At 36.1% G+C, this 19,966-nt stretch overlaps 1 protein-coding gene across 1 annotated transcript in view; it reads left to right on the top strand.

Annotated features, from left to right (window-relative positions):
• TNKS (tankyrase) overlaps positions 1-19,966 on the top strand; it is a 181,081-nt gene that overhangs the window by 86,947 nt on the left and 74,168 nt on the right. Inside the window, exon 5 of the mRNA XM_082608825.1 lies at positions 35-110. Within this exon, the coding sequence (XP_082464951.1) occupies positions 35-110 (76 nt within the window). The remainder of the gene's footprint in view (positions 1-34; positions 111-19,966) is intronic.

Here is a 19,966-nt window from a genome sequence, read left to right as displayed (position 1 = left end):
ATTTTATAGGAATTGACTTACTACCCTTTTGTAGGAGTGGTAATGAAGAAAAACTAATGGCTTTACTGACTCCTCTAAATGTGAATTGCCATGCAAGTGATGGGCGAAAGGTAAGTCATTTAAAATATAATATTCCCCTTCAGTGATTTCTTTTTGCTTTACAGTTAAAATTTTTAAAGTTGGCATATATATGTGTATACACATATATATACACACACGTATATATACATATATATATATATGGCTGTATTTTACTGGTACCTTTTAACGTAAAATGAAATGCTGCTGTGACATGTTCATAGAGCTGGTGAAGCATGGATCTTAAGCCTTTTCTCTTAAATGTTAGATGCTGAAAGTTATTTGTTAAATGGAACTGCAGCTTTTTTGGCGATTAAAATTATAACAACATATATCATTTTCTGTGTATGATAATGGAAATTAGAAATATTTGTTCATATCCTAATTACCCATCTTGGTTAGGATATCTTTTTTATTTCTTTTTGGCAGAGGAAAATTTGTTTGCTAGACAACCAACACTTTTTCCATTTAAAGCTGAGAAAATGCTAATGATTTTTTTAGGTCTATTGTAACGGCCCTGCTTTTTTTTTTTTATTGGCTAAGTTTTCATCATTATATATTGAAAGAAAGTATTAAAGCAGAGAAAAATATTCTGTATTAATATACAGTTGTCATAAATGTAAGGTAATATATAAAATATGCAGTGGTATCTTCATTATCTGCTTCATATTCTTGCTGAATAGAGACAGAAAATGTAATCCTTTATAGCCTTTGGTATCTGACCGCAAAGTTTTGCAGTGATTTGCCTTATAGATATGGAAAAACAAAACACTTTGTACTATAAAGTCTTTTTAAAAATGTTGGTTAATTTTTTAATGTTAAAGGATGGCTTTTATATTTTTAAAACCTAAAACATTTTTAAAGTTACATTGCAGATACTGAGGAATTTCTTGTACCTAATATTTAAAGAATTAATTCCTTTGGAATTATTTATATCGAAAATATACTATGGAAAGTATCAAGATGGATGGTACCCCTTAGAAATAATTAACTGTTTTGCTTTTAAAAAATCATTTTTCTCTGAGTGATAATTTTATAGATTAAAATTATTCAGCTTTCCTTTCACTTTTTTCCCTATTCTAATGAAGCACATATAATAGTGGCATTGAATTGAATCCTCCCAAATATATGTTGTTATTGAAGATGGCTTGTATATTATTTCACATGGCCTAATGAATGTTTAGTTTCTCTGGATAATTTGGAGAGAGACTTCTACTTTCATGGTAGGTTAAATTATGTATATATAAAGCTATAAATTAACAAAGATTTACTTGGTACTATTAATGACTTTTGGGAGATGTTTTTAAATGGTAACTGCTCATTTTCCCTTCAATTTTGAAGTTGTTTTGGGAGTTTTAACTTCCTTGAGTTACTCTGAGTTCCAGATTTTGTTTGGATCCTTTTAGTAGATAAGGCAACTTTTATCACTATGCAGAAAGAACCCTTCTTATCTGTAAATGCAGCTATATCTTTAGACAGAGCTCTTTTAGAGCCCAGCCTACTTCAGTTTTCCACAGCCATTTTAATATTCCAAAACTTATGTGAGATTACTATAACAGGAGTCAGTTTCCATCCCAGCCTCATTCTCCCATCCTTACTTACCCTTACACCTTGACAGCCCCATTCCTAGCTCAGTAAATCAAAATAATTAAGGAGTGTGAACACTGATAATTAACAAATTACCTCTTCTCCTTGCCTCAATCCCTACACAAATATGTAGAACTTCTTTATTTTTCCTCCTCCCCAAAGGAGGTTACACTTCCTTTATTCCTGTAGCTGAAACTAACATATTCCTCATTCAAATTCCTATGGCTCCTTTTCTGTATTACTCTATGGCATTTACCGCAGAGTTCTTGAATTGTGGTTATTCATACGTATCTTTTTCTTCTACTTGGCTATTAGCTCTCTTTTATACCGGACCAAGCCTGGCATTTTGCATGTAGCAGAAACTTAGGCTACGAATGTGCTCCCAGATGAACATAATTTTATCCTTCGAGTGAAAAAAATCATCTGTGCTCTTTGCCAGTTAGAAAATTAACTCAGAAGTATATGAATGGGGAATTGTATATTTTCTGTTATTATATATTATTACTAGTATTATTTTATCAATTTATTTTTGAGTAGTTGTACCACAAGGGAGAATTATATATTTTAATGTGTAGAACATTTTTAAGAACATGTCTCAAATATTACTATTATACCGAAGGTTTCACAACATATAAATAATGTAATAATTTTCCAAAATGTGCTCCTATACTTTTTTAGATTATCAATTTCCTCAAATTAGATAGAAAAATAAAATTAGACTGAAGCATTTATTAGGTTTTGGTGCTATGCATATAACATAAAAAATCATTCAAAATTGTTCATCAGTATGCAAAATGCAAATAAAATTTCATGCTTAAAATTGAATAATGTTCATATTTAGATATTACCCTTGTTTATGGCACAGAGCAATTCTTATTAGATATACCAGTTGCAGTAAAGCCGTGAAGTGGTAGATATTGTGGGTGCTGATGGAGATTGGGAAAAGATCCTTTAGTTATGACAGTCTCTTTTGTTTTCTTGCTATTGATATCAAGAGGATGTGTAAGCAAATCTAGCTGCTGAATTACAAGTCAATCTTATATACTTAGTATTTTTCCAGGCCATTAGCATGTGTTTATCTAGAATTAGGAAGTCAGATTGTATATAAACAAGAGGATACAGGTACTTTACATGTATAATAAATTAGTCAGGTATATGAAGTTTTATTTCTTGTATTTGCATTTTAGAACACAGTGCAGAATCAAATTCATTTTTAGCAGGTTTTTAAATGACCGTATCAATGCTTAACTGAATCCTTGCCTGTCACTGTTTTTACTACGATTCCTGGTTTGTACATTTTAAAAGCCCATGGAAGTGTCAATTTTGTAGTGTTTTTAGAAAAGCAATGTTCCTTATACACTAACTAGTGGGTGGAGAAATTGCCTAGATATATGTGGGGGGTTTAGACGTCAGCATTCCTTTTCCAAGTGGTACGTGGGCTTGTACAGTGACAGTGTAAATTTAAATAGTCTCTTAATTCTGTACTGTGACTTGATGATTATCCCATTAGGTAATATCTCAGTGGTTAAAATTTTTATTTCCCACAGACGTTTGTTTTTATAACCTGTAGAATCTGAAAATAGTGAAGTACCAATAAGGTTTTAAGTAATTTACATGGTTATATTTTGCTTTTATTTGACATGTAAATCAAAGCAGAGCTTGACTACTCTAGAAATTTCCAGTTGTTGTTGTTTTCCCTAAAAAGCAAAGGCAGGAACATTTTTTGTAATGTTTTGTTCTAAAATGCTTCTTTCATACAATTACACGCATGTTCTAATGCTGGCCACTTTAGAAACATAGGGACATAGATATAATTTATTGTTCTTCTGTCTTCTGCCCATTGTGATGAGGCATAGCATTCCATAGTTTCTTATTTTGAATTGCAGCGACCAGGTCCTTAAAACAGATTGCTTCCTTTCTGTAATTCCTATATTTTCAAACTTAGATGTCTTGTCCTTTAATCTCTCTTTACAGCATGTTCTATCATGATCAGACATTTTGTTAGCAATTATCCAAATATTCTGGTCTTGTTTGATATATAAATTTGAGATGGTGGTTGTCTCTTGTTTTGCAATATTAATTTTTATAAGGATACCTTTTTACAATGAATGAAAATAAGTATTTGAATACATCTCAGATAATTCCAACACTCAACCCTCTCCAGAGTTCTTTTAGGTCCCTTTCCTGGCTGCCTTTATCCCCTTCCAAAATAAATGTCCTAAATTTATGCCCTCCTTATAACAAGGAATAGGTTGGAGTTTGGCATTACTGTATATATTCCTAAATAGAAATAATATGTATCTTTGCATGCGTTTACTATGCATACTATTGCTGTAATTGTATGTCACCAAATATTGAAAGTAACTAATGGTTGGTTGGAATTTTGTTTTTATTATAAAATATTCAATGTTATGGTAGTTTCTTTCTGCTCCTTTTGTTCATTCAGTCAGCACTCAATACATGCCATGTATAGGTCACTGTGCTAAGTGTCATGGGAGATAACTGTGTTTAATGGTATTGGTTCACAAGGAGCTCAAAATTGTTAGAATGATGAAGACATTATCCAGGACATTGAAGCCAGTGCCTAAAAAAATTATTCCTTTTGCTGTGATACAAAGTGTAGATTTAAGGTGAGATTTTTTTTCTAGCTCTTTTATTTTTAAAGCATTAGTATTTAGACATGTATGCTCTTCTGTAAGAAATCACAAATTTAGATGAAAGGCAACTGGAGGAGCATGATTTAAATTCAGAAAGATTAACTGAAGAGTTTCTCTAAATGTCGGATTTCTACTGTATAAATGTTTGCTTCCATAAAATAGTTAATAATGAATAAGACTCTGGAAATGGAGAAAAGTAAAGTGTTTAAAAACTATTTTTTAATAGAGATAAATCAGAAATAAAGTAGAATTTAGTACCATCCCTTGTAGATACCATAAAAAACTATGTGATATAGTCGAAAGAGCAAATAAGCTTTGAGGCTAAACGGCTGGATTCTGTTCTCTGCTCTTCCACTTTCTAAGTGTGTGACTATGGCTCTACAGTTTTCAGTGTATTCTTTACTAAATGGGGATAATGATACCCATTCCACAAGACACTTGAGAGGATTAAATGAAATAATGTGATAAATGTAGCACATAGAAGAACTTCAGAAAATTAGATCCCTACTCCTCTGATACATTTTTTGCTTTTGAGCGTATTTAGAATGGACACATACATACTTCTGAGTACTTCTGCATCCCCCACTTCTCCACTTAAATTGTCTTTATTACCAAGCTCAGTCCCAGATGGCATTTGAATAAAATGTAGGTTACCAGGTAATCTACAAAGCATACAATTGAATTAATTGTCTTGGAACTTGGTCTTTGTCTCCTCCCCACCCCACATCACATTTAATAAATTAAATTTGTTTATTTTTGCAGCTTATAAATTCATAAATGTGTTCATAAGATACATATACCCATTTAAAGAATATATTTATTAAAAATTAATATCCAGCTGAAAAATAATGCCACAACATTTATTTGAATTCCATAAAGCACATCCAGTGTAGCACAAAGAATATGTAGGATTAATGCAATGGTTTTTGCAATTTATACTTAAATTTTAGGGTTATGTGAATTTGTCATATTCTAATACAGTATTCTTGGTTAACACCTCCCTCCTTCAGTGTAAGTCTTCTCTAAATATTTTGCTGGAACAGGATTTTAACAGTCCTCATATTGTTACTTTGACAACCCCTCGATGAACCGGGCCACTCATTATTTATGCTCTTGTCTAGTCCTCTCCCACACAGACTGTGAACTAAGCCTGGGACTGCTTTGATGAATAAAATGAAGTAGAAGTGCTGCCATGCCAGGTTTAGGACTAGCCCTTGGAATTGGCCTGATAGCTGCAGTTTCTTGCTTTTGGAATACTCTTTCTTGGATCCCAGCTGCCATGCCATGAGGAAGCACAAGCAGCCGTATGGAGAAGTTCATGTGGGGAAGAACTGAGGCCTCTAGCCAAAGACCCACCAAGCTTGGTTAAGGCTCTAGATGACTCTAACTCTCCACGTGTCCTAGACTTTTATCTTACCTGAGTGCCCAGGCCAGCCTCCCGGTGACACCAATCGTCCAAACGCCTAGCTCATACCACATAGAGCAGAAGAGCCACCCAGGTACCCTACCATTTGAGGGGTGGTTTGTTACGTAGTAATAGATAACTGAAATACCCCTGCTATAAGAAAATGTTGAATATAACTCAATGCCTATTGTCTATTGGTCAAGAAAGTTTGCATCATTTCTCAGGCAGATTACTGAAAATGGTTCTTTCACAGCTGCTTAGAAGAATAAGTGAAGATTTTTAAACAAATCACCAAACATATTTATTTCTTTTGATACGTTCAATTACCTTGTATTTATATCTTACAATTTAAGATTTTTTTTCCCTCAGAAAGCAAAAAATAATTTTATGCACATCTTTATGGGTCATGGCGTTGTAGGAAAAAGCAGGAAGTTGAAGCTAGAAGACCAAGTTTTAAGTTAAAATTATTACTAGCTATGTGATCATGGCAAGTTTTATTATATCTCTGAGTTCTCAGTCTTTTAGCCTAAAAAATGATGGCTTTGGGCCACATGAGCTCCAATTTACCTTTCAACTCTAACATTTTAACATTGTTACATATTTTGTTACTTATTTTTCATCAGAGTAAGTGATACAGACTTGGATTATGTAAGAGTCGGTAGATAAAACACTCCTGGTATCTGGAATAAAGTTTATATACAGCCTTTTTCCCCTTTAAGAAAGTGTTAGCATTACCTGAGTGCCCATGCGTGGCTCCCTGTGGCCTTTAGTGGCCTTTATCATCCTCCTCTGTTCTTGCCACATCTTGGTAGATAAAAGGTCAGACCATTTTTTAGTGTCCAACTTTTCTGGCTCATAGTTTAGATGTTACTTGGGATTATAAGAAGGTCAAAATGCAGTAAGTGTGCATTAGGGAACTCTTCAAGTACTTTAAGTTTAATTATATATCTAATCAAATCACTTCTTTAAAGTACATCTTGCTGAACAGTGCATGTCTTAACAGTAATGCAGAAATCCCTTGGAGCAAGTTTTCTTGCCTGCTTATGTTGGGATATAGTGTATAAAATCTTTATGCATGTGTATATTCATTGTGTAACAATAAGGGCTTGAAAATGTCTTTTTTATTTTTCATTAGGGAATCACTACTACTAAAACAGTCTCTATTTTGTCTGGTGAGGGTAATTAGTACCCATGCCAACTATGTTCTGTTTTTCTCTTTGAGAAAAGAATTTTTAGTAGAAAGGGACCTGTGTTGAAAAGCAGGTGGTAAAACTTAGGAATTCAGGGCTTCTCTGGTGGCGCAGTGGTTGAGAGTCCACTTGCCGATGCAGGGGACACGGGTTCGTGCCCCAGTCCGGGAGGATCTCACATGCCGCGGAGCGGCTGGGCCCGTGAGCCACGGCCGCTGAGCCTGCGCGTCTGGAGCCTGTGCTCCGCAACGGGAGAGGCCACAACAGTGAGAGGCCCGCATACCGCAAAAAAAAAAAAAAAAAAAAAAAACTTAGGGATTCAGTTAAGCTCAGCTTAGCCACCCTCCTCTGAACTTTGGTTTCTCCTATACTCATATACAAAACACACAAGTTTCCTGCAGTTTTCAATATTGGACTAGTTGAGGGATAAAAAAGGAGCGAGTACTAAATCATTTTGATGGGAATATGATTCATTATTAAAATTTGCTTTAGAAGCCAAATTACAAAAGTGATATTTCAGTATATCCTTTTAAAATTGTAAGAATCTAAGTTTAAAGTGCTTCTGACTCTCCACGTGTACCAGACTTTATAGGGTAGGTTAGATTACAGCTGCAGCAGTAGCTTGGAAAACACCCACCTAGCAGGGTGGCAAGGGACTAGGAGACCAGGTGGAAACACAGAAGGTCACTGTATGCTATTGTTGATGTCCTAGTTCTTTAGTGAGTGGAATCGTGAGTGGTGTTATTTACATATAGTTATTTGTTAATTATTACCTAATAAAGGTATTTTAAAATAGCCCTCTAATGATTACGGTTTGATTATGGTCTCTCTGGCTTAGACTGTTTCGTTAATGTCAGTTGACAGTAGATTATTCCGCAAAACGTTTTAAAATCCTTTTAGTAAAGGGTGAACCTTAGTGTGTGAAAAAGGCTTGCTTAGTTCCAAAAAGAAGTCTGATGTCAGAAACTCTTCTGGCCTAAGGAAAGGCAGCAAAAAGTGGAGAGTTCATTATGGATTTGAGAACTCTGATATTATTCAATCTGTAGCTTTGAATTGCTATTATGAGGAACAGTTGTTTGGCCATAATATGAAAACAGCATAAACCATTACTTTCTTACTTCACTGTGTACCAGCAACCTGCTGTCTCTGTTAGCTCCGGCTGCCGTACCATCCTGGGTTCCTGGCTTGTGGAGGGCTGCCTGTTTGCTGAGAGAAAAAGAGAGCTCTTGGCTGTCTCTTCTTTGTAAGGGCACTAATCCCATCTCGAGGGCTTCTACCGTCATGACCTCATCTAGCCCTAATTACCTCCTGAAGGCCCTGTCTCCAAATCCCATCATGCTGAGGGTCAGGTCCTCAACATGTAAACTGGAAGGGCAGACACAAACATTCACCTGGTTATTTTTGTATGCTACATTCTTTTTCTTTTTTAAAGAAGTATAATAATTGTTCAGGAAATCTCCCCTCCCCCACCTCCGAAGCATATTCATCCATTCTCTCACTTGCTTAATTAATTTCGAATTATAAAAGGAAATTTCTTAAAGTATCAAGAATCTTAATAATATCCTTTTTAAAAGAAGGCTATTTTCAGTGACTACTAAGAAAATGTCTTTCTCTGCTAAGAATGACATCAATAGTAAAACTTTAAAAACACTATAAATACTGTGCATAATGATTTGAAATACATATTTGGGTAGTCAAATTAGTAAATTTGGAAATAGACTAAATACAAAGTACTTCATATGTTGATTTTCCTTTTGTAAAGATGCTTTAAGTTTTCAATAGTAACATGGTAATACCCTACTCTGAATGCCATAAAAATTCCCCTAGGGCTTCCCTGGTGGCGCAGTGGTTGGGAGTCCACCTGCCGATGCAGGGGACACGGGTTCGTGCCCTGGTCCGGGAAGATCCCACATGCCGCGGAGCGGCTGGCCCCGTGAGCCATAGCCGCTGAGCCTGCGCGTCCGGAGCCTGTGCTCCGCAACGGGAGAGGCCACAACAGTGAGAGGCCCGCGTACCGCAAAAAAAAAAAAAAAAAAAAAATTCCCCTAAAGTAATCTAGTGTCTGAGAGGGTTCAGTACCCATTAGAATTGGGTAAGGAGGCTTCCGCAGGGCATAGAGCTAGAGACCTCTGTTCCTGGCTGCCTTTGGCTGCTGAATTCACATGTGCAAACTCAGAAATGTCAGGACTCGATCACTGAAGGAACTTTGAGGTAACAGCATGTCTCCCAAGTCCTAGAGCTCTGAAGCACACAAAAATCAGATAACGGAATTTCTCATTCTCTAGTTTATACAGTTAAAATGACTGTCCAAGGATCTAAGGTGGAATGATTTCCCCATAAATAATCTTTAAATGACAATTGGTGGACTTGTTTCCTTGTACTTCCAGAATAAGTCATCTGTCTGTTGAACGTTAGTTAGAATCTTTGATGTTTAGATTTGAAAACCTAAGATTGTAAATATTAATTATAAAAAGGAATTCATGTGAGGTTTGAGTAGTGTGAAAACTTTTCTTTTGAAAAGTATAAGACATCAGGTTACTGTCAGCCAAGAAATTTGATTTCCATAAAGTCTGCCAGCAGTTTCTCATTAAGCAATGCAAAATTAATGTTGCGCCTTCTGAAAGTGCTAAGCATTCTTTTTTCTTTCCCATACAAACCCTATGAGAGGACGCTAGAAACTCATTTTCATGCATACATTTCAATTCTTCAGCTGATTCTGAGGCTGAAAAAGAGAAACAAATTTCTGGCTGTTGAAGAATCCCCTTGGAGTTTCCACAATGATAATGTTGAGTTAAAATTTAATTAAGTTGGCATTCAGAGCTTCACTCTCACAAAATTACCCTATGGATTACCCGCTCTTTATTGTCTGTTCATCTCCTTTCCCCTATCCTTCTCTTCCCCATACATAACACTTAAAGTAAGGATAGTCCTTTATAGACTCACTTTAAAAAATAAACTTTTACTATATAAGGCAATTGAAGTACAGAAATTTTGTTTCATGAGATATTTCATAAATTCTACAAATTTTCAAATGCCTTAGGTTCCTTCCTAAAGATGACTACATATGTTACTTTGGAAAAACATACTCTTTGAGACTAAAATATCAATCATTATTCTACCTCATAGAACTTTATTTGGAAGAGCACTTAAATGGCAACTAGTCCAACCTCCCAGTGCAATGTGGGAAGCTTTACTCTGATAATGCTGACAGGTTGTCATCTGGCTCTGCTTGAATGCATATCCAGACCACATCTGGATTTAGCACCAAACTTAGGGTTTCACAATTTCAGGAGGGATACTGACCACTCAGAGGGTGACCAGGAAGGTACTCAAGAAATTATTCTGGAAGAAGCAGTTGAATCAATTGGAGGGATTTAGTTCAAGAAAAGACCAAATGACTGTTAGGGATACATAGAAAAATCCAGCACTAGGAAAGAAGCAGATAAATTTTCTTCTCCAGTTTCAATATTCTGTTATTCCTCCATGTTCCCTGATGCTTATTATTATTATTTTATTTTATTTTATTTTTTGGCTGCGTTGGGTCTTTGTTGCTGCTCCTGGGCTTCCTCTAGTTGCGGCAAGCAGGGACTACTCTTCGTTGCGTTGCGCGGGCTTCTCATTGTGGTGGCTTCTCTTTGTTGAGGAGCACGGGCTCTAGGCACGCAGGCTTCAGTAGTTATGGCTTGCGAGCTCTAGAGCGCAGGTTCAGTAGTTGTGGCACACGGGCTTAGTTGCTCTGCGGCATGTGGGATCTTCCTGGACCAGGGCTTGCCTGTGTCCTCTGCATTGGCAGGCGGATTCTTAACCACTGCGCTACCAGGGAAGTCCTGATGCTTATTATTTTAAATAACTTCTTTTGTTAAGAAGTCCTACATTTCTAGGGAACCCTCCTACACTGTTGGTGGAAATGTAAATTGGTGCAGCCACTATAGAGAACAAACAGTATGAAGGTTTCTTAAAAAACTAAAAATAGAATTAACGTATGATCCAGTAATCCCACACCTGGGCATATATCCAGAAAAGATGAAAACTCTTAAGTCAAAAAGATACATACACCCCAATGTTCATAGCAGCACTATTTACAATAGCCAGGACATGGAAGCAACCTAAATGACCATCAACAGATGAATGGGTAAAGAAGATACATACATACATACAGTGAATATTACTCAGCCATAAAAATGGATGAAATAATGCTATTTGCAGCAACATGAATGGACCTAGAGTGAAGTAAGAGAGAGAAAGACAAATATCATGTGATACAAATTATATGTGGAATCTAAAAAATGGAATCTAAAATGAACTTAATTACAAAACAGAAATAGACTTACAGACATAGAAAACAAACTCATGGTTACCAAAGGGGACAGGCAGGGGAGGTATAAATTAGGAATTTGGGATTAACAGTACTATATATAAAATAGATAAACAACAAGGACCTACTGTATAGCACAGGGAACTATATTCAATATCTTGTAATAACCTATAATGGAAAAGAATCTGAAAAAGGATATATATATATATGAATCACCTTGCTGTATGCCTGAAATTAACACAACAAGATAAATCAACTATACTTCAAATTTAAGAAAAAAAAAGTCCTACCTTTCTGGGGCACTCATCCAATAGTATGGTCACACTCTCAGTATTGATAGGGTTTGATCTGAGTGCTGAGTTGAGTCAGAACTACCAAAGCAATCCCTGCCTACCAAGAGTAATTCTTCCTGCCTCTCAGCCATACTGATCCATTTCTGAACATACTGTCCAGAACCTGAGTGCCCAGCCAACGGAAAGGAAGGAAGGCAGAATGAGAGTTCTGAAGTCAGACTTACCTGCATATGATCTCTGACTCTGCTATTAACTTGCTGTATTAACCCCCCTGTTTCTCAGTTTCCTCATTTGTTATATGGAGATAATAATAGTTTCCAGTTCTGGTAGTAGTTGTGTAAAGTAAACAAGTTAATACGTAGAAAGTACACAGTAGATTTTAGCTGTTATTTCAATAAAATACTTGGTATTTTCAAAATGTTTTTATATGTTTTATTTCATTTTAGCCAGAAAATAACACTGTGAGGAAGCCAGTACTATTGTTACCCAACTCCCTGCCATTACATTAATACGTTAGACACTGTTAGGTTGTAGGAGTAATATGTCTGTTTATGAAACTAGTCCTGATATAATCCGCTGTGATGGGACTGTATCTATTATTAGGTGTATTTAGCTCTAGGCACTGTGCTTTAGAGAACTGTTGACCAAGAATCCCAGGACCAGAAAAAAAGACTCATAATGGGAAAGAAGTCATTATTATTAGAGGATCTAGTAAAGTGCATTCTGTAGAAGAGACAAGTTAAAGGAGATACAGTTTGGGGGGAAGGTGTGAATAAAGTATCTTTTTAAAATTTTATTTCTACTTTGGTTCATCAATTTTCATTTTCCAGATAGTTTCTCTTTTAAATTATTATTATAATAGCCCAAGAGTTGAGAAACTTCAAGGAGACTGTCTATTCTTTATTATGGTACTACAAATACCTCTTCAAAAGACAGGCATCAGTGATGAGATATATTTATTTCCATGGACTCATGCCCATATTGATTCTCTAGCTTTTAATTTGGCTTGATTCTGATTTAAGTATCACTGTCTCAAAGAACTTCTTAGCTGTACCTCACAAGCAGATTAATCATGTCTCTCTTGCCTGAAAGAAATTTAATAAGCTCTGATTATGCAGTTATTATATCTTCCTGGGAGTTTTGTATTAAAGGCTGATACAGTATTTTATTTGTAGAAGGGGAACACTGATCTATCTTAACCAAATGATAAGTTTGAATGAGATATGCTTTGTTAAGATAACCAGAGCAGAGCTGGAACATTTGTAAATGTCCGTTTATAAGGTGATGGTTAAATAATTACGATGCAGCTACATAATGGAAATACTATACAAAGAATAAGATAGACCTCTATGTGCTAATATTTTAAGAGAAGAAAAGCAAATTGCAGAAGGAGCGTTGTCAGTATTGTAGAAAAAGCAAGAAAGGAGGGACAAAGACTGTCGTAGATTTGGGGAAACTTAATGGCCCAATAACCAAATGTATTTTTCCTGACATCTGGCAAGTGAACTTTTAAAAGTTTTTGAGACAGACAGGAAATTTGAATGCTGACATGGGCACTAGATGATACCAAAGATTTACCACTATTTTATTAGATGTAATAATATCGGGTTTTTTAAAGAAATTGCCCATAAATTTTAGAGGCACCTACGGAAGTATGTAGTGTCTTGAATTTGCTCCAGAATACTTCAGTGGGGAAAATAAAAGGGATAACAGAAGCCAGTGTAACAAAGTCTTAATAATAAGTGATTGTTGAGTCTGGGTGATGAGTACATGAATGTTCAGGTGAACACTGAAAGATCTGAGCAGATGATAAAGTTTTATGATTCTTCTCCTAATTTGGTAAAGTAATAAGTCTTGCCTTATTCTGAATGCATGTGTGCCCTTGCAGGTGGGCACACACACACAAACACACACACTACTTTCTGACTTGGGACAGCTCCGGAAACCAAGAAACTCATTCAGCATTAAGCCTACCTAGAGTAGGGTGATCAGCTATCCCAGTTTGCCTGGGATGCGTGGGTTTCCTGAGACTAAGAATGCCTCGAGCAGACCAGGATGAATTGGTTACCCTAATCTGAAAAATTCAGGAGATTTGATCTAGGTCAAAGTGGAAATCTTAAAGAAAACCTCAGTACACTACACATCATGAAGTTAGGCAGCTCTCTGATGACTTACATCCTGGCTTCTCAGTTGTGGTTTTGTTCTTTCCTAGGGAACGCTTCAAACATCACACAGGCCTGTGTTGAAATGTGGTGTAAATCTTTCACACAAATTCAAAGTCAAATTCACCAAGCTGGATTATTCATATCCCCCGTTCTCTTTTATTAACGTAAATCAAAAGCTAACCATAACTTTCATTTCTTTTTTACTAGTATGAGGCACTGTGTTAAGCCTTCTAACGTAAAATTAAGATATGCTGTTCATTCTCAATGAGCTCACAGTGGATTAGAGGAGACAGACACATAAATATTTAACTATATGATTTCATGACAAGTGTTACAGTAAAAGATTGTGGCAAATAGTTTTAAGACCGTCTTTGGCAATCTTTTTAGTGACCACTTTTTGTTGCAAAAGTAGTGTGCAAAGACAGAATAAGAGGAAAGGAGATATTAATCTGGAGTACTGGTATTTTGGAATCTCATTTTAAAATCTTGTTTAAGGATTGCCCCAAATTTTGTACAGGCAGACCTCGTTTTACGCTTTGCTTTATTGTACTTCTCAGACACTGTGTTTTTACAGATGGAAGATTTGTGGCAACTCTGCGTTGAGCAAGTTTATTGGCGCCATTTTTCCAACAGCATTTGCTCACTTCATGTTTCTGTGTCACATTTTGGTGATTCTCACAATATTTCAGACTTTTTCATTATTATATTTGTTATGGTGATCTGTGATCAGTGGTCTTTGATGTTACTACTACGACTTGCTGAAGGCTCAGATGATGGTTAGCGTTTTAATAATGTATTTTTTAACTAAGATATATACATTTTTTTAGACGTAACACTATTACACACTAACAGACTACAGCATAGTGTAAATATAACTTTTGTATGCACTGGGAAACCAAAAAATTTGTGACTCGCTTTATTGCGATATTCACTTTATTGCAGTGGTCTGGAACAAAACCCACAATATTTCTGAGGTATGCCTGTACTTTATAAAAATAGAACAATAATAATAGTCTTAAGAAATTAAGAATTTTTATAATATTTTATGTTTCTTAGATGAGAAGTGCTGTAAAGATTGGGATATTCTGTCTCTGTGTTAACTTCAAAACCTTTCTCAGTACTAACAAACTGAGGAACCTTTCCCCAGTACCCAGCACTCATTTGTGAGATAGCCACGTGTGTTTTCTGTTAAATGCTAAAATTCCCTTAGGATTGAATATGTAATAATACATTTAAATCTTGAGACATAGTTTTCATGATTTCTTTGCTCAGTAGGAAAAAAATATTTGGAAATTAAATTTTGATATTCTAGGCACATAATAATATATAGGTCTTCCAAAGGTGATGGCTGCATTGTGTATCTATAGGATTTTCTTGCTTTGATATTTAATCCTTAGGAATACTTTGTCTTCCATTGTTTGGATTTGTTAAGGAGTCATGTGTGAAATTAAATTTAACTGGGAAAATATTTTGTTACTTGTAGGCCTTTCGTTTTTTTAGCAAATTAATAATTATGGCAGTTGAGCTGTTTGGAGTGAACCAGAGTGAACGATGAGGTCAGAAAGTTGGAGGTAGTAATGAGAGATTGTCTGTGGCCTTCTAGATCATTATAAAGACTTCAGCTTTACTTAGAGTGAGATGAAGAGCCACTGGAAGATTTTGAGCTGAGGACTGGAACATCTAACATTTTAACAGGATCACTCTGCTGCTATGTTTCGTAGGCTCTCAGAGTATTATGCTGGAAGCAAGGAGGCTGTTACAACCACTCAGCTGAGAGAGGGTGGTGCTTAGACCAGGATAGTGATAGTAGATGTGGTGAGAAGTGATGGGATTCTGGAGAGACTTTGGAGATAAAGCCAACAGAAATAGTTGGATGCAGTGAGCACAGTGTGTGAGAGAAAGATGACAATCAAGAAAGACTATCAAAGGTTTTGACCTGAGTAACTAAAAGGATGGAGTTGCCATTAACAGCAATAGGAAATTCTGCAGAGTAGCTTTTGGAGGGAATACTAAGAGCTCAGTTTTGGACATGATAAGCATGCAGTGTCTCCTTTTGTATCCGTAAGGTGGTATCAAGTAGGACGTTAGATTATGAGAGTTTGGAGTTCAGCAAAGAAGACTGAACTGGAGATAGAATTGAGGAGTTGTCAGCATATAAATGTTGTTTAGAGCCCCAAGACTGCATGAGATCACCAAAGGAGTGAGTGTAGCTAATGAGGAAAAGAGGTCTAAGGACACAGTCCTGGAGTTCTCCAATGTCAAGAAAGTGAGGAGCAACCAGAAAAGAAGGGTGGGGTACCTAGGTGTCCTAGACACCAAGGGGAAAACATTTCAAGAAGGAAGAAGTGCTCAGCTATGTCAGATGATGCTGATAGGTAAAGTAAGGTGAGGACTGATAAATGACCATTAAGAAATCACTTCTAAGATACTTAATAAGGTGATAATAAGTAATAACCACCATTTGTTGAGCTTTTTCTATGTGATACTGTATTAGATGCTTTATATAGTTATCTATAATGCATGAAATAGCCTTATATGGTAGGAATTATAATCCTCATTTTACAGATATTAGAAACCAAGGCTCAGAGACGTTAAGAAATTAGTCCAAAGCCATATACCTTGTAAATTTTGCAGAGGAGGAATGCAAACCCAAGGCAAGCCTCTGCTCACTTCCTTATATTGTGCTGCCTGCACTTCTGTTAAAGTTGCATCCACAGTTTTATAACAGGTGTCAGTTGTTCCTATTTTAACTATGCATGTATGTGTAGGATAAGTTAAGGCATTATTGTATGCTGCAAATTATATCATAAAAAGCAAAGATAAATGCATATATATGTTTATTGTTTCCTATGGCCTGATTCCAAGAAGAAAACTTTGAATTATGAGATTTATTTAAGTAAGGATTCTTTTTTCTGTAAACATTTTACAATATGGAAATATTAGTAATAACATTTCTCTTACAGCAGAATAATATTAAGATGAGTTTTTTTATAGAGTTTTTATATTTGCAGTTGTTTCATACTTTATCACCCTACATGTTTTTTATTTTATTTATTCATTTATTTATTTTTTTTTTTAAAGAAGATGTTGGGGGTAGGAGTTAATTAATTTATTTATTTTTGCTGTGTTGGGTCTTCGTTTCTGTGAGAGGGCTTTCTCTAGTTGCGGCAAGCAGGGGCCACTCTTCATCACGGTGCGCGGGCCTCTCACTATCGCGGCCTCTCTTGTTGCGGAGCACAGGCTCCAGACGCGCAGGCTCAGTAGTTGTGGCTCACGGGCCTAGTTGCTCCGTGGCATGTGGGATCTTCCCAGACCAGGGCTCGAACCCGTGTCCCCTGCATTAGCAGGCAGATTCTCAACCACTGCGCCACCAGGGTTGCCCCCTATTTTATTCTTTTTATCGCTCTACATGTTTGACTTTTAAAGTATTCCCAAAAAAAAATCTGTTTTAAGAATAAATATGAGGTGTGCAAACTGACAGTGATTGCTGTCCTGCGCACAGTGATGCCTTAAATGTTTGATTCTTGTGTTTGCTAGTTTACAGCCACCACAAAATTATCAAGTAACATGTGTAAGTATTTTACAAATGGGCCTGCTTTTCTTTTTTTTCCAAACCAAAATTACACTCTGTTAATTATCCTAGCATTTAGAAAATTACTCTTATCATTGCTATGCCATTTGGTTGTTGAGGTATAAGGTTGGCACTATGTGGTAACCATTCACTAGATCACATGATTTTAATTGCTTTGCATCAGAAGATAGCATTTAGTATATAATGTTTAGTGGTAAATTTTTTTCTAGAGGAAAAACTCCTGGACTCTTAGTAGTATAAGCTTGTTCAAATCATTGTTTGTTCTCAATTTGTACTTTTTCTTTTTGCTTTATACCATTTCCTCAAATTTATTGCAAGCATTTCACAGATTTTTATGTGCCTTCCAATGATACTATTTAGTTTGCACAGTTAGCATCCACATTGGAATGACTCCTCAGAAGGTTTCATCCTGCTTGTTCTGTACTCACTCTCCCTGTGAGTTCATCGCTCCCATAGCTCAACTACCTCTACTTAGATGCTGCTACCATTTTGCCAACTGATATTGTCATTATCTCCCTCCTAGATTAGTCCTGCAGGCTTCTATTCAGGTCTTCCTGCCGTCAGATTTGCCCTCCCTCTCCATGTTATTCTCTACTGAGTAACCAGAGTGATCTTTCCAAAACTCCATGCTTAGTCCCATTACCGCTAGGGTATCGTATAGGCACTCAAACACAATAAACCCAAACCTCACATTCTCTCCCTTTGGGTTCCCTTCCCTTCCCTTCCCTTCCCTTCCCTTCTCTTCTATTCTTCCCTCTCTCCCTCCCTCCCTTCTTCCTTCTTTTCCTTCCTCTATCACTGACATTTCCAAACTGGAAACTGCTATATCCCTTACTACTTTATTATCAATTATCAGATTCTAGCAATTCTCCTTCCTAATAGTTTTTGACACTCACTCCTCAACTCCATTTTTTAACAACTGCTCTATTTCAGGCCTTCTATCACTTTCTACCATTTCAATTACAGAGCCTTCTAATTTATTTGAGTTATGTAAGTTTTAAAATTATACAAGTTAAAAATTATATTACCATTTTCAAAGCATTATAGATAATTTTTAGTCTCATAATGATTTTTTAAAATCCAGAAACTAGATACAATTTTTTGTTTTGGCCTCCTGTAGTGTGTGTGTATATGTATTCATTCATTTAGGGACTTAGTTTATTTTCAAGAATAAGAAATAAATACTATTATTGACCCAACTATATACAAATAAAATTTTGTAAGAGATACTTAATATGACAAAAAGAAAATCTTTTTGTGCATCAGCAATGAAATTGTCACCTTGGATCATTATAATATTAAATGTCAGCTATGTCCTATGAGAGCTTACTGACACATTGACCATTGATCCAAAGTAGTTACTGTCTCTTGAGGAAGCTTCCCAACTGCAGTATAAAGTCAAATTCAGCCCTGAAAGTGGGCCAAGAAGGAGTGAAAGGAACTAGATTTACCTTCCTTCCTGAAACAATTTTTAAAAAAAACTGGATAAAATATATGAAACTGGTTTTCAGAAGTTGAACATCAGGCAGTACATAGTAGTGATCCTTGAGTGATAGGAATCGAATAAGGTGAGTTCTGTGATTGCGCCAGGTTGCTGCTTAGAAAGAATTTCCAGGCCTTGATGCAGGGAGGGAAAATCCAGGAGGCACCCAGTGGTTTCCCTGACTTGAGAAGATGGAATTAGAAGATTGAGGAGACCAAGGTGGCAAGAGTTAGCAAGGTGGAGGACCAGGGAAGGGAGAGCTGCACAGAGAAGAGAGCTCCAGAGAGCTGCAAAGGATCCCCTTACTATCTTCAGCTGAGTACCAATTAATACAGATATGAGGAAACTACCTGAGGCTGTTAAAGGAACCACCCAAAAGGATTAGAGGTAACAATCCTAGCAACTCACAGAGACTTTCATCATTTCTGTTGCCATCAGCCAGAAGGGACAAACGTCATAATTCATTAGATATCATAGAGTACTCAAAAGGGTAATGCTTCAGTAGAAGGGGAAAATTAGTCCTAGACCAAAGGCTGCTCTGGTCCTGCTTACAAAGCTTAAAAGCAAGCTTTGAAAACAACCTAACATCTGTACAATTGGAGTCCCCCAAAGAGAGAATGGTAAGAGAGAGGGCAGAAAAAATATTTGAAGAAGTAATAGCTGAAAGTTTTCCAAATTTGATGAAAACTGTAAATAATAGATCAAAGAAGCTCAGCCAGCCCCAAGCACACACATACACCAAAAAAAGAAGGAAAAAAAAAAAACCTGTACCAAGGTACATCACAAGTCAAATTTCTTAAAGTCTGTGATAAAGAGAAGTTATGAATGTATCCAGAAGAAAAATCACATGTACATAGGAATAAAGATAGCATGTAGTCAGATTTCTAGTCTGAAACAATGCAAGCCAGAAAATAGTGAAACAACATCTTTAAAATGTTAAAGGATGGGGAAAATAAGTCCTGAAAATAATTTGGTAGTCCCTAGAGGTATCATTTACAGTAACATTTGACAGGTGTCTGAAGGCAAAAACTTGGATGGGCTTGTTGTTTGATGATTCAGAAATTTTAATCATCTGTTTTTATATGGCATTTTACATTTTAAAGGTGATTATATGTGGGAGAAAACTTTTCATGCACTTTTGAAATAGCTAGAATGGGTGGTTTTATCTCCATTTTACATGTGAGGAAGCTGAGCTATGTAG

This window comes from Mesoplodon mirus, assembly GCF_964341445.2.
Source record: "Mesoplodon mirus genome assembly, chromosome: 20".
Taxonomy (NCBI): domain Eukaryota; kingdom Metazoa; phylum Chordata; class Mammalia; order Artiodactyla; family Ziphiidae; genus Mesoplodon; species Mesoplodon mirus.
The sequence above is the reverse complement of the archived record's forward strand: the minus strand, read 5'-3'. Positions and strand labels throughout refer to the sequence as shown.